This window comes from Fundulus heteroclitus, unplaced genomic scaffold (assembly GCF_011125445.2).
Source record: "Fundulus heteroclitus isolate FHET01 unplaced genomic scaffold, MU-UCD_Fhet_4.1 scaffold_36, whole genome shotgun sequence".
In the NCBI taxonomy this organism is placed as follows: domain Eukaryota; kingdom Metazoa; phylum Chordata; class Actinopteri; order Cyprinodontiformes; family Fundulidae; genus Fundulus; species Fundulus heteroclitus.
Window position 1 is genome coordinate 3,742,690 of NW_023396770.1, and position 24,284 is coordinate 3,766,973.

Genomic DNA, 24,284 nt, shown 5'->3' on the forward strand with positions numbered 1-24,284 from the left:
AACGAGGCTTTGAGTCCGCATGTCCCGCAGTCAGTTGGTCAGTTGTCCCGTCAATTGGTGCGACGGCGGACAGAGGCCACCATTGTCCCGTCGCATTTTCACCATGTCCTCGTCTGACGTGAGTGGCCTCAGTGTGAGAGCGTCCCCGTCGGCTCGCTGCGGGCCAGATCCCAGAAAGATATAGGGGAGTAAAAGCGGGTGGGGGTGGGGGGGGGGGGGGGGGGGATGGGGGGATGGAAGAAAAGGAGAGGAGGAAGGAGGAGTCAGAGGGGAGGCGGACAAAGAGCTCATTCTTTGCCGGTGGTGAGGAGTTTCAAGGCTTTCTGGAGGTTCTGGATGGCTGTGCTGACGTCCTCGTATTGCAAGGCGCTGCCGGCGTACTTGCAGTACTTCTGCGCCTTGGTGAAGTCTTCGGGGGAGAGCTGAACGCCGCCTGAGGGAGGGTGGGAGGGAGAGGATGAGAGGAGGAGGTAGAAGAGGTCAATGTCAGCCAATTAGAGGCAAAAAGAGGAGCAATCAGTCCTGATTACTGAGTTAATAAGGACGAGGATGCAAATACAAAAGAGACGATCACTCTACAGTCAGTACATGGCAAAGAGACAAAGAGACGGCGGCTAATCTAACTGTTGTCAGGAACCTTTAGGAAACAGCCAGGAATCAACAGAGACACGTAGAAGACTATTTTATAAGAGCAAACGGTGAGCAATACTGATGCATTGATTGAATTTGATGGAAGAGACATCAGACACATGAAACCAGCTGGAAGACCGGATGGATCCAAGGCTGCGGTGCTGAGCTCAGGTCTGAGGTTTAAGCTCTGTAGAAACAGGCCTGGATCAGCAAAGTAACGGCTAACCTGCTCCAAAGATGCAAAGACGTTCATACTGAGCCCGGTTCTGCTGGAGGTTTTCCTTCCCGTTAATGGGGAGTTTTTCTTTCCACTGTCGCTTTATGCTTGCTCAGTATGAGGGATTGCTGCAAAGCCATGTACAATGCAGACGACTCTCCCAGTGGCTCTACGGTTCCCCAGGAGTGAATGCTGCTTGTCGGGACTTTGATGCAATCAACTGGTTTCCTTATATAGGACATTTTTGACCAATCTGTATAATATGATTGATTTTGACTTTGTAAAGAGCCTCGAGATGACATGTTTCATGAATTGGTGCTATATAAACAACATTTAACTGAATTGAATTGACCCAATCCTGAATCAGTGCAAGATGATTCATGAACAATCTGGCATTCAATCATAGGAAACTGTATTAAAGTTGATAAAAGGTTGATAGAACCATTTCTCCTTTGGTCAACTTACTTATTTACCCTTATATTCTACTCTTGGTGCTTTCTTTAGAGCTAACTTTAGGTCAGAAAGTTTACTTCTATTTTCTCATCCCCAATAATTGTGTGTTTGCCACTGTCACACCCAAATTTCCACATTTAGTGACATTTGTTATTTTATGCATCTGAGGTGATTCCAAACAGAAAAAATGAGACTACGATAATATTTATGCTGTTTTATGACCACACTTTGCTGTAATTTTTTAAAGTGCTATTGATCAACAGTTCTTCTTAAAAAGTTTGGCTGCTGTCCACCTGGTGTCGGTGAACTCTTTGAACATGAATCTTTTAGGAAGGCGGTTGGACGAGGAAAGAAGAAATGTCGGACCTGAAGCCTCCAGCAGACGATCGGACTCTGAAAGACGAATGTTTGACACAGGACTGGAGAGACGCCAAGGTCTTTTCTCTTCGGCTACATTTTCCTCATATCAGACCCCGCAGTTGTAAATCCACCTAACTCCATCATATGGATCATTCAGTGATAAAAAGACTCCTAAATCTCTAATGACAGGAGGAAGGCAGCATGTGTGAGTGCAGTCTTCTGTAATCCACCATGTTCACAGAGGCTTTTAATGAAGACTGACATCCTGAAAATATCTGGATCCTTATCCTTATCTTATCCTGCCTCACGACAAGCCGTCTGATCTGTGGGATCTGAATTATCCAACATCAAAGTCAGCATAAAGCCACTTCAGCTCATCCTTCCTGCTATTTCATACCCTACACAGGGTTCTGGTGCCATCAGGAACACCGTGGAAAAGCACTGAATTCAGTTTAGGTATTCTCCAGGTCTAAATAAGTATGGAAACATAATATAAAAAGGTATTAAAATAGATTTTTAAGACTTTATTTCCAATCTCATTGCATACAAAGTTGCATACATTCTGTTCTCCATCCATCCATCTTGTTATCACGGTTCTCCAATTCAAAACCAGACTGTAGAATATCTTCCATGAATTAATGTTAGCGTTAAGTAGGCGAAAATGAGCATAAACTGAGAATCATGGAAGTTTAAGTCTGGAAAAGTATGAGTTTTTGACAGGGAAAACGTGCAGGAATCCTGTCTACAAACTTTTAAAGGTGAACTTCTGCTTCGATTACAACCCAGGTAAAAACATTAAGACATCAGATTATAAAGTAGCTTTTTTTTAATCGTATTTAGCTACTTCCCCTCCACCCTTCAGATTCTCTCTCGGAGGTGTACGGCTCAGCCTGATGGAGGATGAAACGCTTCGCCTCACAGGCTGGAAAATGGGGCTTTAAATCTTCAGACACATCCTTTAAGTTCAGTCTCAGTCTTACTGTAGGAACTGAAGCACTCTGAGAACAATATGGAAACTTAAAATACATTTAGGACTATTTAGAAAAGCTGCTTTGTAACAATGACTAAACCCTTAAATGGAATTAGGATTTACGGCGTGTGACTGCATATAAAACACAGAATGTATGACCGGAGCCTTTAAAGCTGGAGGTCCCTGTATGAAAGTGCGTTGTGTTAGTAATGAATGCAGCATATTTTTTATTACAGAAGTGTTCATCAAAATTATAATAGATGCATCTGCTGGAAAACGCAGACAGAAGTTCATTTAATTGCTTAGTGAAACTCATCAATCTGTTTCTTTAACGACTTTTAGCTCCGGATATTTCCCAGCCATGACAGACTGTCGCTCCTCGTCCATTTTTTACAGACACTATAGCTATAACTAAATAACTAATAGCGCCTGACAAGGACTTAATAACTCATGTTTATTGGCAAATATAAACCTTTAGGAGATTAGGTCTACGCTAATATCTCTTTCTCCATCTTGCACATATTTCTGCCTAAAGATATATCTGAACGTGTTTTTGTAGCCAAATAAGTCACGGTTTTAAAAAATGTTTCAGCCTCGTCTTATAAACAGAAGCTCAAAGGTTAAAAAGAAATAAAAAGGCTAAGCAGTTTAAATTCTTGAAATAAAAAATGTGGATGAAATAGGTGCTGGACATTTTATCAGCACTATTCAGATGTCTTTAGAGGATTTCAAAATGTTTTACAAAACCTTAATTGCTTCCCTACATTTCTTGTTGCTTGTTCGAGGTCTGCCTCCCTCAATCTGTCCCCCCCCCCCCCCCCAGAGGGAACTCCTAACTCGAACCATGCCTCAGCGCCTCGCTCGTCCCTCAGCGCGGTGCCGTCCAAACAGAACACGAGACGCTGCGTGGGACGCTTCTCGCTCTGCATATCGAACACAGCTGCACGTCTCCAAGCCATAAAGTGAGCGACGGCGCAGAATGAAAACATATTAATGCATCAGGAGGAATAACATTTAATAAGCCAGCCTGGCGCTTGACAAATCAAAAAAAAAAGGGGGGGGGGGGTTCTTACAGAAAGTTCTGTGTGCTGGAGAAGTGCTGAGTCGGGGAAAAGCTTCCAGTTTAAACTGCCTTACATGTTAATGTGTTGGACTGTCCTCCATTTGGCCAATCTGTTGATTCTGCAGTGAAAAGGTGATTCCTGTAAATATTTTTCATGTTTGTTAACAATTAAAGGGCTGGTGTTTGAAAACTGTGTTCATATGTGTTTTTTGGTGAAGTATTTTTATTTATTTTTTTATCATCTGCTCCCTTTACTTTACAAAAGCCGCCTAATTTTACCAAAACAACTGGTTAAAGTAAAGCTGAACATAATACGGTCAGTACGAATGTTTATTTCTAGTGCATTTTAAAGCATTTTGATTTAATTCTACGTGACATGACACAAATGTAGTTCAGATCATCTCTTCACAGGGGTTCCTCAGGGATGTTTGCTCGGGTCCCGGTTCTTTCCACCTCAGATGACCCAGTTTATCGGCTCTAACGGATGTTAGTCAGACGTATTTGTCCTTTCTAATGTCTGACTTTAAAATCATCAGCACAAATTTGTAATCGCTCAGAGATTTTCACCATGTTCAACTCAGATATGAAGTTGTCAGGAAAGTTTTGAAAATATATTGTCCTTGTAAAGAAGTTAATGAAGGCAAGATTCAGTCATGGTTGTCTGACACCCGGTACTATAATATGAACAATACAGTCCATACTTTCTCAGAGTTTAACATTTGTTTCTTGCATGTTACGTGATATTTTGGGTTTGAAATATCTCCATAAAGTACACAATATAAAATAAAAAAAAGTATATGTATATATCTATCTATATATATATATATATATATATATATATTAGGGCTGGGCAAGTTAACGCGTTAATTTCACGTTAACTTATTAGACTATTAACGGCGATATTTTCTTTAACGCGCGTTAACGCATGTTGCTCACATGCTTTTATTTTGTGAAGGTCTGTTGCTGCGGTGTAGGGGTTTGAATCAGAACAGTAGGTGGCGATAATGCGCCAATAACCTCGCTGTCAGCCAAACCTCGGATTCAGAGTAAGAAAGGTGCTGGCCGGAAAAAAACAAAGCCAACATGCGGAAGGCGGTGTTTCCCGCAGGAATTTGCTTAGGCGAGGCGAGGCGGTGAGTTGGCGAACGGAACAAGTTTTGTGCGGAGCGGAGCGGGGGGGTCTGCTTAGACGCCGTCGGTGAAGTCGCGTCGCGTTTCAAAGCATACATGTATTTTTGCCTGTTTTTTCCCTGCCATTCACTATATGCACGCGAGAAAGCAACAACAAAAAACCGCGTGTTAACGTCAAATAAACATGCAAGCATATCGAGTTAGCAAGCATTTCAGTTTAAAGTTCTTCCAGCATGGAATATGACAGAAACAAGTTAGTTGTAACCACTGCCAAGTTAAACTTTGGTATTGAACATAAAATTGTAATGCTGCTCCCTGCTGTTACCTCAGAAATTGCCTGTTTTTGGTAGATTTTTTCCCCATAAAGAGAATTCCCTGTCAGTGGCAATAAGCTTTAATTTATTATTATTGCTATTTTTTGTTTTACATGTTTAAGTTGAGCTTCACAATAAATATGTGTTACTGATAAGTGCTATAAATGTTACAACACTTTTGTTCATATGGCAGCAGAACATTAAAATAAAAGTGCTCTTTACACTACTTTTGAATTCATTGTTGGAGTTTGTAAATACAATGCGATTAATCATGATTAATAAGGCAAATTATGCGATTAATCGCGATTAGATATTTTAATCGTTGCCCAGCCCTAATATATATATATATATATATATATATATATATATATATATATATATATATATATATATATATATATATATATATATATATATACATACACACACACAGATAGATAGATAGATAGATAGATAGATAGATAGATAGATAGATAGATAGATAGATAGATAGATAGATAGATAGATAGATAGATAGATAGATAGATAGATAGATAGATAGATAGATAGATAGATAGATAGATAGATAGATAGATAGATAGATAGATAGATAGATAGATAGATAGATAGAGTTGACGTATAATTAGCAACAGAGAACTTTTCGGACGCTGCCAGAATTATTCAGATAAAAAGCTTTTAGGTCCAAATGAAGCAACCTGCAGGGAAAGTAGCCTTCAAGCTCTAACAGAGTATGCTGAAAGTTTACAAATATTAACATGTAAGTGTTTTGTAAGCTGACAGAATATTGGCCGTGATGGTTGGTTCGTACGCCTGTGCAGAAGTCGACAGAAGGCCTGTGGGTGAGCTCTTGGAAAGAGAAAGGGAGCGAAGCTGCACCGAGGCGCACACATGCATGCATTAAAAGTATGACTGGAAAAAAGTTTGACTGAAAACTGAAAAACTGTCACACTGACTGAAACAAAAAGTTACAGGATATGCAAATCAGACACAGCAGAACTCACAAACACTGGAGTGAAGCAAAGGGACGAGAGGTTTGATGAAACAACGCTTCGACCTCCACAGTTCCAGATGGTTTTAGTTTTGCATTTAAACCAAAAAGATTGAAAGCTAAATAACCGAGGCATCGCTTCCTGTCTGAGTCGTCTCTTAGGTAGACGGGCTGCGTGGAGTTCAGGGAGTTCAGTGACTTTAAGTGTAGCGATTATGAGCTTAGGTTCGATGGTTAAACTGTGAGGTCAGCGGTTTATTATGGGGTGTAGAAACCACAGCAAACAGCAAGTTCAACACTTTGCTTTCTGTAAATCCACAGATGGAAACAGTTCCTCACCCAGACTTAATGTGCAGTAAATGAAACATTATCAAATTATTCTTCTACTTAAAGGCTGGATTAGTAGGGGCCATTAAAGAGCGAGAAGAAGGTGCCTGGGTGATATTTCTAAAAAGCAGGGCAGGCTGAACTAGAACAGCGACAGATGATATCTCTCTTGGTTAAGCAGCGGAAATAATGCGAGGGAACGACGCTGAACCATAAAGTCCCTCGCCTGATTATTATTGGAAATATGCTGACTGTATGTTCACAAGGATGGGAACAGTTTGAGAGACAGAGGAGGGTGGAAAAAAAACATGAAAAGTTGATAGAAAAAAAGTCTGCGAAGTGATGGGAGACGGCCAGAAAGCAGAGATCAAGAGGAACAAGCAGATTTGAGGGGAAAATGAAACAGTTGATGAAAAAGGGGATGGATGACGGCGAGCCCAGGAGAAAAAGACGCGGCTCAGCGATTAGAAACAGCGGGTAGCGCCGTCTGGGGCCAGAAAGCTAGCTTCTGTCTAAATGCTGAATTATTTACAGACAAAAGCAAACATAATGTTTGATTATCACTTCAGTTCATCACCAAACTCATTTAGGAAGCAACACTATGCGGCACAGATTTCCAACTTGACTGCCGGTTCAAACGCTCCACAGCAGGAGATGCAACACAAGCCCATCAGGAAATTTAGTAAAACTTAAATGTATTTTATACAAAGAGGACATTTAACGCTTTTAAACAACTATTGTCTTTAGAGGTTTACAGCCCTCTGGAGTTTGATGTTTGTGTGCAGTTCTGTAAATCTGCAAAGACTTCCCCATCAGTTTTAAAGGAGTTGTACCTAAACTCTCATTTGGATCTGAAGAACCGGCACCAGGACCATTAAAACATCTCTAAGCTCTTCTAGGCTCCTCTAAACCTAGGAGAAAACATTTAAACCAGCTTTACTCAAGACTAGGCATGGGCTGGTCACTGGTTTCACGACGTACCGCAATAACCCCAATCTATAAAGTATAAAGTGTTTTTTTAATGTCTCCTCAGTAGGGAGGTGCAGGTGAAATCCTTCAGGTTGTGTACAACCGCAGTAATCAACAAAGGTCAGTTTGAAAAGAACCTTTTAATTCTAATTAAATAAAAGTTTTCCTTCTCCTACAGATTACCCACGGTCGGTTCACAGTGGGCTGCTGAACAGAAAACACATCTTTACTGTTTAATTGGCCTCTTCTCCCCAGTCTATTAGACACATTTAAATGGGGGGCAATGAGCTCCATTTTTCGTCATTTAAAAATCTTGGACCGGGGCTTAATGTGCTCCTCAAACAGGCCGATTTGTTTTAATTGTACCGACAGTCGGACTAAAGGGCAACAGCCCGAGTCATGAACGCCTGAAGTCACTGTGAGGAAAAAAGTTGAGCACACAAACAGTTTTTTCCTCTTTCAGCTACTCAGCAGGTAGTTCGGGATTTATTAAAATAATTTAAATTATTCCTTACACTTCTGCTTGCTGATAAAGATTCTGCTGATCAGGTAAAGCTGAACTTTTCAGACAAAAAAAATAGATGGTGCTGTTAAAACTGTTTTAAACTTTTTGACGTATCGCTGCATTGGGCAAAAAGACCTGCAGTTAGATTTAGTTAAGAACAGATGACCGAGGGGTTTTAGCCGAGGCCGACCCTTAAGGGGTTAAATTAGGTCAAACAATGGTATAATGTGAATTTCTATAGGCTCTATGGAGGCAGCCATGATGGAGAGTCCTTCCAGCTGCTCCCCTCAGTGGTCGCCACAGTTGGCAGAGCTTTTAATGGCAGATACTCTTCCTGACGCCGACAGGAATCTAACCTGGATCTCCTGTAGCAAAGGCTTAAGCCTCCTACGCCACAAAGAAAAAGGTCCAGTTACCGGTTGCTAAGCTAACGTTTGGCAGTGTGACAAATAAACTAGTAAAAGGGAAACTTAATGAAGACAGCCACGATGGCTTAAAGAAAAGTAATAACCCTAAGCCTATGGCGATTCCCCCCTTTTCATTGAAAAAAAACTGTGAAGAATAAAAATAAGAAGTTAATACAAGCAAAAACGTATAGGATTTATGGAGGCAGCCATGATGGATTCAGCAAAAGTTGCTGAGTCAGTGGTGGCTACGGTGCTTTCCCCCATTTTCTTCTAAGCTAACATTTGGCAGAGTGACAAATAAACTAACAGTCACTGGTTGCTATGGTGATTCCCCCTTTTCATTAAAAAAACTGTGGGGAAGAATAAAATACAAAGTAAATACAAGTAAAAATGTATAGGATTTATGGAGGCAGCCGTGATAGCTTGAGCAAAAGTTGCTGAGTCAGTGGTGGCTATGGTAATTTCCCCTTTTTCTTCTATGCTAACATTTGGCAGAGTGACAAATAAACTAATAAAAGGGAAATGTTATGGTTTAAAGAAAGGTTGCCGAGTCCCTGGTTGCTATGGTGATTTCCCCCCTTTTCACTGAAGTAAAACTTTGGAGAGGATAAAAAAAGAGGTGGATACAAGTTAAAACGTATAGGACTCATGGAGGCGGCCATGATGGATTCATTAAAAGTTGCTGAGTCAGTGGTTGCTATGGTGATTCCCCCCTTTTTACTGAAGTAAAACTTTGGAGAGGATAAAAAAAGAGGTTAATAGAGGTAAAAAAGTTAACTCAGTGATGGAGATTCCTCCTTTTTCCTTGAGGCTAACTTTAGGCACATCAACAGATGCAGACTAGAAACTAGAAGAGGCTAAAACAAGTAGGCCTACTCCATCTTATAAAACGATCAGTGATCGATAAAATGCTTGAACCTTCTGTTGGCCCCACAGGTAAAGGTTTGCTGTATTTTATGTGGGAGATGAGAGCTTAAAGACATCCTTCCATTCTAGCTTGGAAAGAAAACTTCAGAGCTGGAATGTAATGGGAATGAATACAGCGTGAGCTACATGGTCTGTGCACTATAGAGGGATATGAAAAAAAAAACTGTAAGCGAGACTCTAACCTGCATATTCAGCATTTTAAAAAGGCATCAAAATGTCAAAGCAGTAAAAGTTTAACTTTCTGTGAGCCGTTTAAACAATGGATTGTGTTCCTGCTTTAAATTTAAAGTTCAGCAGGGCTGTTTCTTCTCAGTGGTTCTGCCTAAACGCTGGTTTAAAACGTCTGTACTGGGACCTTTGATTATATTTAGGGTTTATTTTTCAGAATGACTGCAATAAATCAGTTTTATATGTTTTCTAATAGAGAGTCCTAAAACTCAGGAGGTTCCCCTGCTGTATGGAGCCCAGAGTTAGACAGCACTGCCCCTTCCCCACCTGTTGCTGGACACCACTTTAACTATTTTCCCTCTCATAAATGAATCACAAATCCAGTTCATTCAGTCATGGCATCAAAACTAAAAGGCACACAACTCTATAATCATATCTAGGTAAAGCTGTTCATGCATAGATTTTGCCATGTTTCAGTAAACAGTAAAATATTTGGCCGAATACTTGTGTATTTTGGGGCGATTGTATTTTATTTTTTTAAACCAAATACAGAAATCTGGCTCCCATCAGCATTTTCTGTGGAATTGACTCAAATTTAAAAAAGAACTTTCTTGTATACCTTGCTGCAGCCACTTGATTTATATTTTGTTATATATTTTATCATTCCTTGGTACTTAAAACCTATCAAATTATCATTTTCTGTTTTCCCACTAAGCTATTTATTGTGTTGTAACAAAACATGAATGTGTGCGAGGGAGAAAAGCAACTTTATAATGATTTTTCTTTGACTGTGCACAAAAAAAGAAAGATTGATCAGATTTAGTGTTCTGCCAGTTTTTGACATGCTTGGATTACACTTCAATATGCAAATCAGGATGTGCATAATTAGGACAGGAAAATGTGATAATAATCAACATAAGACATTAAAATTCTAGATAACTTGGAGGTTTACTGCTGCATTTTATTTCTATGAGAGTCTTTTAAAAAGCTGGCCTTATAACAACCAGCTGATCCACTCATATTAGTGATATTTTACAATAAAAGGTTAAAATCTTCAGTAATCAAAGTTTTAGCTGCATGAGTATTGAACCAAATATCCAAAGGGAATGATGGGAAGGAAATTCTTTGTGGTGGTCAGATAGTAACGTCTGTAAGAAGCAAATGCAGTTCATGAAGACTTAAGAAAAAAAAAGCTTTGGTATTTTACACACACATATACATATATATATATATATATATATATATACATATATATATATATATATATATATATATATATATATATATATATATATATATATATATATATATATATATATATATAGATTAAAAAAAAACATGTTGATCTACTGTAAATAAACACCTTTTAAACTACCGTCTGTAAATGATCCTGTTCTGAGCGTCGGCTCGCTTCATGCTAACCGCTAACCCTCGAAAGTGGCTCGCCACCAGCTGCTAATCACAGTCTAGACAGCGACAAAGAGGCGGTGGCGTGGTTGAAATGATGCGTTGTAAAATTGCTAATTTATATGGTGTTATTTAAAATATTTTTGTATATCGTAATCGTTGTAATCATTACAAGCTGTTAGACATTGAGATTAAAGGTCTTTCTGCTCCTTGACCTGATATTTACTCAAAGGAAATCAGAGATTGTGTTCCAGTTTCAGAAGAAACCTATAATTAATTAATTTATGTTTCAAATGAAGCTAAGTTCAAACTGTTTTTCTTAATTGTGCTATGTTCTCCGTAAGAATAAAAACTTCTTCCTGTTGTTTGAAACGGAGGCGTCTCCAGTTGTAAAGAAACCAGAATGCAGTAATTAGATGAAGCACTAAAAGGAGTCTGGACCACAGACGTCTTTAGACCACCAGGAGCTTTTGCTCCATCTTTCTTTGGACTATAAAGATTATAGATTATTATAAAGATTAGGATTTATAAATGTTTGCACAGAGCCGATATTCCTCGCAGCATTCAGGGCGTTCGTCTGTTCTTACCCTGCTGCTGGGCGTTGAGCAGCGACGGGTCAACAGCAGGAACCGACCGGCCTGCAGGCGTCGGTTTTGCAGCTTCGCCTGGACAACAGCAAGAAGGAAAAAAAAACAACAATAAATAATCTCAACGTAACGAGACGGTTTAATGCACTGGATTTTATTTAGATGCAGCAGAGTAAAGGCGACTGAAACAAAAGCACGGCGACATTTTCAGATTTTTTTTTCTCCAAACATTTTGACGTAAATCATGTTTCTTCTTCTAAATGACAACATTCAGTCGGTCTATAACGTTAAATCACAAGAAAATACAAGTTTGTGGTTAAAACTATGTAAAAGTTAAAGCGGTGTGAATAATCTGGCTGTTTTTTACTACTTTGAATTTAATAAAGTCTCCTACTATATAATAATATGTGCACTGCAAAAAGAGAACTGAGAATAAGTAACATTTTTTTTAAATGAATGTATTTGCCCTTGATTTGAGCAGGTAAATAAGATTATCTGCCAATGGAATGAGTATTTTTCCCCCTTAAATAAGATAATTAGACATACTGCACTTGAAATAAGATGATGGAGATGAATTGTTCCTATTTTAAGTGCACAAATCTTATTCCATTGGCAAATAGTCCTATTTACCTGCTAAAATCAAGGAAAAATACTTTCATTTGAAGAAGAATGTTCTTATTTTTTGACCAGAATCAATGATTTCTTTCTTAATAGTCCAGACTGAGTGATCGACGGCTCAGCTGAGCTTTTAAGGTTACAGAAAACGCAGCTCCAGCCAACGTCCTGGAGGCCAACATGCTGACGGCCTGATATCTGATGACATACAGGGCAGTTAATGGCAGAGCTGATAACTGAACTGGTCTCCAGCACCGTGTCTGACAGCCGGTACGACGTGTTTTATGCAGAAATGTCTTTACTACATCTCTGCTCTGATCTCGTCTCTCTAAAAGAACATTAACCCTCAGGTCTTGGAGCCATTTCAGGTCCAGCTTTGCTAACTGAAGCTGTGCCACCATTTAATTTTGGGAGAGAAGACACGTTCTCCTTTAGCCTTTCCAACCAAGCTATACAGGATTTGTTCTGGACTTGAACATTTAACCAGCCACTGTTGGCCCGTAGAGTCTGTCCGTATTTTCAGTTCTCTGAGCGTCGCTCTGGTCTTTGGGTGAATTTGCTGGAACATCCGCTGCTGGGAAGCGATTTTAAACGTTTCCAACGTATAGACGCTCTTTCTCACTTTACAATGATAGACTTAATGTAGTTTGGAAAAGGCCTAATAACCCCTCCCAGACTGCTGCTCAATGATTAGTGCTGATATCTTGCCACACTGGCATTGTGTTTAACAGTTTTTCACTTTAAGTGAAAAACAACTACTGCACTGCAAAAACGGAACTAAAAATAAGTAAAATGTTCTTAAAATCAGTGCATTTGTCCTTGATTTGAGCAGGTAAATGAGATGATTTGCCTATGGAATAAGAATTTTGCACTTAAAATAGGAACAACCCGTCTCCATCATCTTATTTCAAGTGCAGGATGTCTAATTATTTTATTTTAGGGGTCAAAATACTCATTCCATTGGCAGATAATCTTATTTACCTGCTCAAATCAAGGACAAATACACTAACTCTAAGAACATTTTACTTATTTTTAGATCCGTTTTTGCAGTGTGTATTTTTCGGACTATAAATCACACTTTTTTTATAGGTTGGCCGATCCTACGACTTATATGCAGGTGTGACTTGTATATCAAATTTAAATGGTAACTCATACTGACCAACATGAACCAAGGAGTAAACGTTACCGTCTATAGCCACTAGAGGGCGATCTAGGCTTGTGAGAACTATCCTGCTCCTGTAACACTTAAAAATTAATTGAAACATTAACTTCTAGACAACAAAGTCTGCACACATGTACATATGTTGTTTCACTGTTTCAGTTACTGAAACTGTTACTGAGCTGTAAGTAAAGCTAATAGCAGCTAGCGCTAGCTAACAGCTCTGTTGTCCGGGCGTTTTACAACTTCACTGATGGACGTGAGATTTATGTTGCTCTGAAACATCCGTGTCGTACTGTTAGCTTAGCATGTAGCACTGTTAGCTCACGGTCTGATTTCAGCGTAATTTTGACAACTTTCAGCGTAGCGGCTCGTTATGATGAAATGCGCTGGATCAAACCTGCTGGTTGTTGTGGTAATTTACTCCATTCATCCTCCCCGGTATGTTCTATGTTATCCAGCCGGTTGTGGATGCAGCTGTGTAATTTAATAAATTGGTTTACCAGATTAAATGTCAGTATTTAGTCTTGGATTGTGTGAATCAAATGTCTAAATAAGTGAGTATAGTCCTGTGTGACAGTTTTTCCTCTTTATGATGCATTTTTTGATTGATGCGACATATTCTGGAGTGATTTATAGTCCAAAAAAGAAAAACTGAGCAATCGTTTTTTCTAGTACTGACTTTTTTCTTCTAAAGAAATGCATGAGCAGATACTCTGTCCTTTTCGAGACTCTTTTTACCATCAGTCACATTTTCATAAGGGAAAAAAACACCTTGTCTGTCGGCACTTAGTTTGATTGGAGGAGCTCCACGTTCAACTTCTGACACTCTTTAATCTTAATCAACCCCTTTTTCTGCAGACATGTTTGAAGCCATGCCAGCCAGATAATAACTCAACAAAGTGAGAGTGTTTGCACTTCTCCTGCCAGCTCACTGTGCAGAACATTGTTCTCGTTATCTAAACTTGACGTCAAATTCTCTTTAACAGGAAGATAAATAAAGCTTCCTTTCTCACGTCTGCCATCACACTCTAACGATAATTAGTATGCTGTGGTTGCTGTTGTCTGGATTGAGGTAAAATATACAGTTTTCTAATTTAATTTGTACATCTGATAATTGCACTTCAACCACTTAAACACTGCAAAAACGGATCTAAAAATGAGTAAAATGTTATTAAAATTTGTGTTTTGTCCTAGATTTGAGCAGGTAAATAAGCTGATCTGCCAATGGAATGAGTATTTTTACCCCTAAAATAAGATAATTAGACATCCTGCACTTGAAATATGACAATGGAGATGAATTCTTCCTATTTTAAGTGCAAAAATCTCATTCTATTGGTAGATCATTTTATTTACCTGCTAAAATCAAGAAAAAATACACTTATTTTAAGAACATTTTACTTATTTTTAATTCAGTTTTTGTGGTGAACTATTTTTATCTGTCAGGTTTACTTGTTGTTCATCACTTTGGTCAAATGTGTGTTGCTTTTATTTACTTAACTAAATATGCTGTTGTATTTTTGACTGTAAAGAAAATGCTTCAAGAAATTCAGAAATCAAGAAAAGAACCATCAGATGACCAGAGAATCACTCTGACCAGCCAAAAACTCTTTAGGAATCAACTTATTGAACCCGTATTTCATGTCTGCAAAAGTTACTTTTGGGATTATTCACAGACTTAACTAAATATTTGCCAGTTTTACCAGACTTTCTATTTGAAGCTGACTTTAACTTTTTAGCTAAAAGTTATTTATTAATCTTACTTTTAGCCTTATTAACCCTAAATTAAAGAGTCTTTATTTAATTTGTGTGGTCAATAAAATACTCATGTTGTCCTTTTTGCTTTAATTTATTCCCAAACATTTCCTCTTCTGTTTGTTAAGGTGAAACGTTTCCGGTTTCCTGCAATGAAACCTCCCAGTAATTACCGCAGACAGATTTTATGGGTTTTACACGTTTCGTACACTGCAAAAAAGAACTAGAAATAAGTAAAATATTCTTTAAAATGAATGTATTTGTCTTTTATTTGAGCAGGTAAATAAGATGATTTGCCAATGGAATAAGATGTTTGCACTTAAAATAGGAACAATTCATCTTCATCATCTTCTTTCAAGTGCAGGATGTCTAATTATCTTATTTTAGGGGTCAAAATACTTATTCCATTGGCAGATAATATTATTTACCTGCTCAAATCAAGGATAAATAAACATTTTACTTATTTTTAGATCCGTTTTTGCAGTATAGAGCAAAGAATGAAGCACTGGGGCGTTAACAGCGGGCGTTTGTGTCGCACCTGAAGGAGCGGGCAGCTCGGCCGGAGTGTTGGCGGGTGCGTGGGCCCCAGGTGGGATCTGGATGTTGTTGTAGTTTGAGGAGGCAGGAGGGCCCGTTGGACCCGGAGCGAAGCCGATGCCTGGAGCTTCATTCGAATTCTGGTCCTGAGAAGGAAGGTCCGTCCTGAAGGAGCCCCCGTGTGAGAAACTCTGTCCTGAGAAACCTTCAGCTCCAAACTCATCTGAAAGGCAGAAGGAAAGCACACGGCGCTCGTTTTAAACGGGTTTTATAATTTACAGAACGTCTGTAGAACTTCCCAGCTTTGCCAATAGCTCTAATATTGATCTGCTTTGACTTTCCACTGGTCAGAAGTCCTTCTTTTACATTTATTCTTTCAACCACAGCAACTCACTGTTCCTTTTAAAAACAGCAGGATCGGAGCGCTGCTTCCAAAGGATTCAGTTTAAGTGGGTTAATTAACCTCTGGGGAGCAGTATGCTGTGTTTAACACACATTCTGGCTCCCACTCCCTCCACCACACAAATATACCACTGGTGGTTACAGAAAGACCATTGTCTCCCCGCAGCTCCACTCTGACTTTCCATTGGCTGGGGAAGGGACGTGTTGAGCAAGAGGAAAGGAATGGATGGAGGGTGGAGGTGAGGGGGGGAGAGAGAAAGGAAACAGCTTCCACTGCTGAGCTGCAGCAACAGAAACAACGTGTTGTCGGTTCTGGTTACTGCAGGAGCATTTGTGTTCTAGCAACACGTTGCATTTCCTGCAGAGTCCGTCTATGAGTTTCCTCCTGGTTGTCCAGCAGAGAAACGTCGTCGTCACTGAGCTATTTTTAGTAAGAGCTCATCGTATGGCGAGAAGCATGGGAAGATCTACGCTACATTCGTCCCCCTTTAAGAAAAAAAAACAAACACCTGAAAGCCAACTACTAAAACTTATTTTCTGTTTTCAGCTCCAACGTTAACATTTTATTCCCCACCCCATGGTGACACTGCTCATTTAAAAGAGTAGCTGCACCTTAAACTTTCTCAGCTTGTTCATTCAGTTTCTAATAGCAACTTTCTTCAACAGAAGATACCAAAAGTTTTCCTCAGTTTTCAGGTAGAAACTGTCTAAAATGTGACTGAATGACCGACTGAATTGGCCAGGTGTACAGGCAGATGGATGATGGATAGAGAAGTTTCACATTATTTATTTATTAATTTCAATTAGGACAATTCATCAACATGTCAGCGTAAATATGCCAGAGTAAGCACGATGGCTAATTTGCATCCGCTGTCCTAAGGCAGGTAAGAACGGTGAACTTTAAACAAGACGGGCGAGAACAGAGTGGACACAAACAGATGAGATGGCAATAACATAAAATCACAATAAAATCAGGTTAACAGGCCCGAGGAAACAGATCGGTTCACCTGTGAACACATGACTGGTTAGTTTCAACCAATTTGTTCCTACGCCGCTGAACATTTAAGTCTCCTATGGTGTTTTTTATAGTAATGTGTTTTTTTTTTGCTTGTAAAATCTGTTAGAGGAGGAGGAGACGGTCCATTTAAAACTTTAAAAACAAGGCACGCATCCAAAAATATCCAATGACGTTCAAAGTCTGAAATGTTTTACTTAAAATGTTACAATAATGATGAGGTAAAGGCTTTTTGTCAAGAACTTTCAGAGTTTTCTTGAAGAGAGACTGTAGGGGTCTCAGAATGGCCTCTGAAGTGTGAGGCCATGTAGTATAGCAGTAGTTTATTTGGCTAAATATCATGGCATGCATTTAGGTGATTCAGAAGTTCAACATATGGATGGATCACTAAATGGAAGAATGGACAGAAGATTTATTGGCTGAATGGGTGGACAGACAAATGGACATATTAATGGTTGAACATGTGGACGGATGGATGATAAATCAGATTAATCCCTGAAACAACAATGTAACAGAGTAAAAATATAATCTGCAGCTCAAACATCAACCCTTTTCAAGCATGTATGATGATTTAAATTGAAAAAGACGGTTTGAACAGCTGCATTATCGCTGGTTTTCCCTTATCCTTAAGACTAAAATGTAGTACAGACCACTTTAAAACGAGGCGCCGGGTCAAATTAACCTCCAACAGACCCAAGCAGAAATTAATTCTTTTTGAAAAGCCCATCGGGAGACGGGAAAGTAATAAGATTTTTCTGGGGAAATCATTTGAATATAAATCAAAGTGTTTTACCAGAAATAGTTTTTTCAGGGAGGAAAGGGTCACCTGTTGGTTAAAGTAGATTATTTAACACTAAAAGTTAAAAAGCCCGTTAGATTTGCAGGAGTTTAGAGAGGATGATTGCTCTGAGTTTAATTTAATTATAAACACTATGAGCATCAGAATAGAGTCAAATCCTTATTTCTTAGTTGGCTTTACTATAATAAACTTGGTTGGATTAGTTTATTGAGTGGATTGTTGGTTGATGAGCTCTGAGGAAATAGTTGTTTTTTTAAATCAAAATCAGAAACGCCAAGTAAACAAAAGTAGAAAATAATGAATTATTGTTGGTCTGAAAAAGAGTCTCAGAGGTTTTTCTTAGTAAAAGAAAGCTGTAGACTTCTGCCTGACTGAACACTCAGCCATAGATCAGGCAGATAATGTTAACATCAGCTATACATTAGTGGTAGGGGTGTTTTCTCCCTTTCTGCGCAGCTCAGGGTTCCACAAGCTGACGTCATCGTAATCTCGCATGTTTTGGGGTCAAAAACACCCAGATGTGTTCGAAGTGAGTGGGTGTGGGCCAGCAGATGGACGTTATTTCAGGGAGGAATTTCTCAACGTGATTTCACCGCCTTTAAAAAGGATGTGTGACGTTTCCTCCATCAGGGAGGGAAACGTATTTCAGTCCATAGGTGCTCATGTCAAAACAAACACTGGGTTCTGCTCCTGAGAGGCTTGAGCACAATATCAAACCCTGAAAATTAAATCTGAACGTAGCTCCAGATGTTAGAGACCCGTGGGGGTGGGGTTGGGGGGGGGCTGTGAGGTCATCGGGGTCCGGGGATGACTCAATGGTTAAAATGCTTTACAGTCACAATGAAAACAACAGAATGCTAATCTGTTCACACTTCACCCATCCCAGATGATTCAGACTCCTGAATCATTCTGCTCCATCTGGCTCTGCTCTCATCTGATCAGAACTCAAACAGGCCGCCGTGCACGGTTACTCAGATCTCAACACTTTCTGTGATAACATGCACAGAACCTTCAACAACCCCTCAGGCTGCCGTCGGCTCCTAAGAAACCCGGGACTGACCAGGGAGAGGCGTCACGGATCAGCAGGACCCAATGAATCAATCGGTAGTGGAGGAATCCAGGAAAACAGGAGAAACACAAACGGTGGCTGAAGCATCCTGGCCTTTTTGGTTTGACACACAGAAAGGGAGGTAAAAGTTTAAATCCTGAATCAAAGAAGATAAAAACCCTTTTTGTATCAAATCTGGGATGTTTGGGCTCGTTAGGCTTGGGTTTGCAGGATTTGCTGGTTGATTGGGTTGGGTTGACTGCTTAGTTTGTTATTGCTTATTCAAAAAGCTTACATCTAAAATGTGACTTTTTTTTAACCTACATGATCTGACTACTGAAAAAAATTAATGATCTCCGTCAATTAACATAACTGAGAGGCATTCTGGGGCTAGATGTGCTATTTTGTTATTAGATCATAATAAAACGCTAAATGTTGAACTGCTGAACTACAACCCATAAACTCTGCACAACATTTGCATATTTGCCCATTTTGCATCATTGCATTCTCCATCTAGCAGTACAAATGCTGCCAAACTCTTAGTTTCTAAATGCATTCTTGCACAAATGCCCTTTGCACAAAAATTCTGCACAAACAAATGGTTTAAAAAATACTCACCTGTACACTGTGACTTCTCCTGCATTGTCTACATTTAAATTGTTTACTTTTAAATCACTGCTGCACCTCATACTGCAATTTAATTTTTACTGCAATTTTTCAAGCTGTGTGCAACTAAATTTCGTTCTGTACGCACTCTGTGCATACAAAATGACAAATAAAGTTGTCTAAGTCTAAGTCTAAATGGACAATAAAAACATGATTTAGGTGTGCTAATACATGCTAGTGTGTTATAGCATAATTTTTTTTGACAAATTCAAATGTGAAGATTGGCCTAAAACCTTGAATATACAGTCTGGTTTTTCCAGTTAAAGTTTGTGGAAACATTGCAAGTAGTTCAACGAGTAGGTCCAAACCAGTTTTCTATGTTTCTAGAGTCAGACTTCATCAAGATCAAGTCTGAGTTTCATATCAACCTGAAGTCAATTTGGAAAAACCTCTTTCAGAGTGAAGGAAACTATTAATACGCTTTGATTGGTCAAACAAACAACAACATCAAAGGTTTATAACTTTCCTCCCCAATGATGCTTTCCTGGGCCCTCGCCATGTTCTGTAGGTAAGCAGCAACAACCATATATCAAAAAGCCAGCTTTTAGTTATTATTAACAATTTCACAACTTTTTTTAACCACCTTTTAGTGTGACCTCACAATTAAATAATGACCAGACTTGCTTTATAGACAACACTAAAGATAAAATAGCTTCAATAATGGGACTGAATAAGCACCTGGACACTTTTATAACAGTGGGTGTGTCTGTGTACAGAATTAACTACCAAACTGAAACTCTTTTAAACTTTAATCGGGAGTTGATACGGACCTGCCGTCATTCGAAGGACCTGCGGTTAACCCAAAATAAGGTTACACTGCCCTAGTGGGCTTTGTGCTGACATTTTCTCAAAACAAACAGGTTAAAACGCATCAGAGGGTTGAATTGTTAAAGGAATCAGTCAGGAGAAGGCTACAAAAAAAATTATTTCTAAGAAATTGGAAATAAAATGAAACAGAGAGGCCAGTCAACAACTGCAGCACTGACATTACCAGCAGCTTTAAAGTTGATGAAAAGGCCTAAAGCAACAATAAAGGAGCTGCAGAATTGACAACAATCATCTTACCTCTGGACTGCGGGGCAGAGTGGTGAGACAGATGCATTTAGTTATGAAGGAAATTCTCTAAACCTGGCTAAATTTGGCAAAAACACAATAGGAGTAATCTAAAAGCACTTGGGAAAGTGTGTTATTATTGGGAAAAACACCTAAAGGACACCATACCCAACAATGACCGTTTTACAGCTGAAGATGGGGCCTTCGTCAAGGTAAGGGAAATATTACCAAACCCAAAACACCAGCCTATGCTGGCAAAAAGTGGAAGAGCAAGAGGATTTTCATCTTTCAGCAGCACAGCGACCCAAAGCATATTCCCAAATAACCAGAACTGAAAATCGGCCTGAACACAGCGATGCACCAGAAATGCTTCTGCAGTCCAACAGAAGCCGATCCAGTCCAACCCAAAATAGACAGAGAGCTGTAATTAGCTTAAAAAAGTGCTTCGACACAGTATTAGATTAGTTTTGTGTTCAGTTAAAGGAATTGGTAAATGTTCTAAATATTAAGTTTTGAAAAAGGATGTTTTTGTGTCCAATAACAACCTTTAAGTTCATCTATATGAACAGATTTGTGACCAAGTCTCTCAACAGTTAAATAATAGGAATAATCATTCAAAATCTCCGGCCCGTTTTTTGCTCACCAAATGCTGCCCAAACAGTAATTTAAAAGGTTGTTCTCGGCATGTTTTCTCATACGAGCTCAAACAAAGGGGTTCCCTGAGCCTTTCTTTCTCTAAAAGGTTAAGTTTTATACTGTAAACCTGCTTCATGGTGAAGGCGGCAAAGGTCAGAGCCTTCAAGTTGATTTGGGTTAAAAATAGACGATATATCAGCGTATTCCAGATCTAAAATAGATAGGTGGAGGTCCAGTATAACCTGAGAACATGTGGACCTATATGAAACGACACGTTTCTGAAAAAGCGTTGTTTTAGGTGAAAAGCAGAAAGTGTCTGTGAGAAGGAACGACGTGACTAATCTACTCCTCACACACGGCTAAGCTTTCCAAGTCTGCACCTCTGACCGCGGGGCTTCCCGGCACCTTCTGAGAGCTGATAACCAGAACAATACCGAGCGCGACTGAACTCACACAAACTCAGATAAAAACACACAGATTAAGCCCCCGCCAACAAAGGAAGCTGGCCTCTGTGTTTTTTAGAGAAATTAGGCTGGGAGTCTGTGATGAGGAGGAACAGGACCGTATCAGAAGGCCTCACCTGCTTCCTCGTCTCCATCCATGCCGATGGGCCCCGACTGGGGCGTCTCGCCGTTCTTCAGGCAGTTGTGGATGTAGGTGGCCTTCCAGCGGGCGTACTTCTGGTGCCGCATATTCTGGATGGGATTAAAAAAATAAATAAAAAAAATCAATTTTGGAGGTCGGTTTGAGGACAGAAAATGTTAAATCAAGGCGTAAATGTTGATTTCTGAGGGATAAACCCAACATCCTGAGTTTGGGTCAGTAGTTAGAGCTGCTTTTAAGTACTTTATAGAAACTTGGAATTATTTCAATAAAATTTTATTTATATAGCGCCAATTCATGTCATCTCAAGGCTCTTTCCAAAGTCAGCTTCCATCAGATCCTCCAGGTTGGTCAGAAAGTTTCCTCTCATTTGTAATATACCTGTTAAAACTAAAATGTATGTATTTATTTTTCCATGTTTCCTGTGCTAAAATCTGTCAAGAAACAACTTAAACTGTGATTGTGGCTCATCAATGGGACCCTAACACAACTCCACACCATTTTAACTATAGACCAGTTAACTTTTCTATTACACTGCCGGCTAACTTTGATGGGTGAAATGTACCGGTGAAGTAAATTAGTGATGAGCTTCAACTTAGTACCATTAAATGCTGAAATTATATCTGCACTGAATTGTATGATTTCAAATTTCAATTCATGATTAGAAAATGTTATGTTTACAGAAAAATATATGTATCAATTTGATAGGTTTTCAGTTTCATGTCTTATATAACTGCTCATTACTGATTTCTGTAATGCATTGTGACATTTTTGGCCCTCGTCAGGCTGGTATTTAAAATGAGAAACTCTGATCACTTTGCTTTGTAACCTAAAGATTAACTGTTGACAAGTCAGTTTATTATTCTAGAGATTAAAGTAACTAAAACGCTTCTGGTGGAGATCTGGGAAAAAAAAAAAGAAAAAAAAAAAAGAAAAAAAAGAAAGAAAGTTTCCTCTCTAAGGAAACCCAGCAGGTTGCATCAAGTCTCTCCAAGCAGCATTCACTCCTCCTGAAAGAGCGTAGAGCCACAGTGGACAGTCGTCTGCATTGTTGATGGCTTTGCAGCAATCCCTCATACTGAGCATGCATGAAGCGACAGTGGAGAGGAAAACTCCCCTTTAACAGGGAGGAGAACCTCCAGCAGAACCAGAACCAGGCTCAGTGTGAACGCTCATCTTTGCAGCAATCTCTCATACTGAGCATGCACGTCATGTTTTCTTAATTCTCTTATCTTTGTTGTTAACTAGCAGCATAAAAAATAAAAAATGTGTACATTTAAGTAACTAAAAGTGTCTTCAGCTGCTTTTTAAAACGGAGAGACAGGGGCAGGGCGTTCCTACAGCTTGGAAGGAAGGGTCCTATCGAGCTTTAAATCGGGTCTTAGGAACCTTTTTTTGGCCTGAGGACCGGAGAGTGCGACCAGAGGAGTCAGAGATTAAAAGGTCTAAGATGCATTGGGGGGCCTGTCCAGTAAAAGCTCTAAATTTTAAAATCAATTGTAAATTTGACAGGTAGCCATTGTAAAGAGGCTAAAACCGGTGTGATGTGAGTCCTTCTGTTTGTTCCTGTTTAAAAGTCTTGCTGCAGCGTTCTGGACTGCCTGAAGACGAGTGACTGCTGGTTTGTTGAAAACAAATAAAAGTTACAATAATCTAAACAAGAGGAAATAAAAGCATGAATAATCATCTCCAGGTCCGATTTGAAAATGGTTGCCCTCAATTTAGAAGAATAAAAACATCATGTAAGAAGCCCTTTTTCAATTATGAAATAAATACGGCAGGAGCAGAACAAACGGTCCGACTTCTAAAATTCTGTCTTCTAACGCACGTCCACCTTCTTTCTTTTTCTTAACCTTAATTTAAAAGCCATGTCTTACATCATAAAGTTAGTTTCAGCACAGAGCACTACGAAACCCTGGTCACCACCAAAGTCTGGTCTATAAATCTCTCCTCTACCCTTATTATCAGAGGGACAGAAAGAGTGTTTGGGTACACGGGTAACATAAGTTAGTTGTTTTAAGCTTTTATTGAATCCTCGTTAGCTTCCTTACCAAGAACAAAATACTCTTAAAAATACCCTACAAGGGGAGAACTATCACTGCTGTTCAGGTCTTTAGGGTCCTCTAAACTCTTTACTATGTTAAGCTGGTAATTAATATAAGGATAACTCTCATCCTACCAATTAACGGGAAGGTGAGCTAATTGCTTACTCTTTAGACTTGGGCCTGATGGACAAATGGTTTGACGGAAGGATAAAGGCATAAAATGAGGGATAGAGGAACTTGGACGGATGGAGAGGACGGTCATAGAGTTGGACTGAAGGGCGGTGAGAGAGATTGGTAGAAGGACAGTAGGAGGGATGGGTCAAAGAAGAATGGTCGGAGATGGATCCACGGAGGATGAGAGAACGGTCGGAGAGATAGAGTGAAGAACGGCGGCAGAGATGAATTGAAAGACAGTTGAGACATGGATGAAAGAACGGTCACAGAGGTAGAGTCAAGGACGGTCGGAGGGACGGACGAAAAGAAGAGTGGAGGAATGGATGGACGAACAGTCAGAGAGAGTAAAGGACG

The 24,284-nt window shown here is 39.4% G+C and overlaps 1 protein-coding gene across 1 annotated transcript in view; it reads right to left on the reverse strand.

Moving 5' to 3' along the window:
• Positions 1-212: 212 nt before the first annotated feature.
• LOC105923097 (vacuolar protein sorting-associated protein VTA1 homolog) overlaps positions 213-24,284 on the reverse strand; it is a 54,963-nt gene continuing 30,891 nt past the window's right edge. Inside the window, exons 5-8 of the mRNA XM_036130434.1 lie at positions 21,689-21,803; positions 15,491-15,712; positions 11,424-11,501; positions 213-433 (exon numbers count right to left, since the gene is read on the reverse strand). Of these exons, the coding sequence (XP_035986327.1) occupies positions 288-433; positions 11,424-11,501; positions 15,491-15,712; positions 21,689-21,803 (561 nt within the window). The 3' untranslated portion in view covers positions 213-287. The remainder of the gene's footprint in view (positions 434-11,423; positions 11,502-15,490; positions 15,713-21,688; positions 21,804-24,284) is intronic.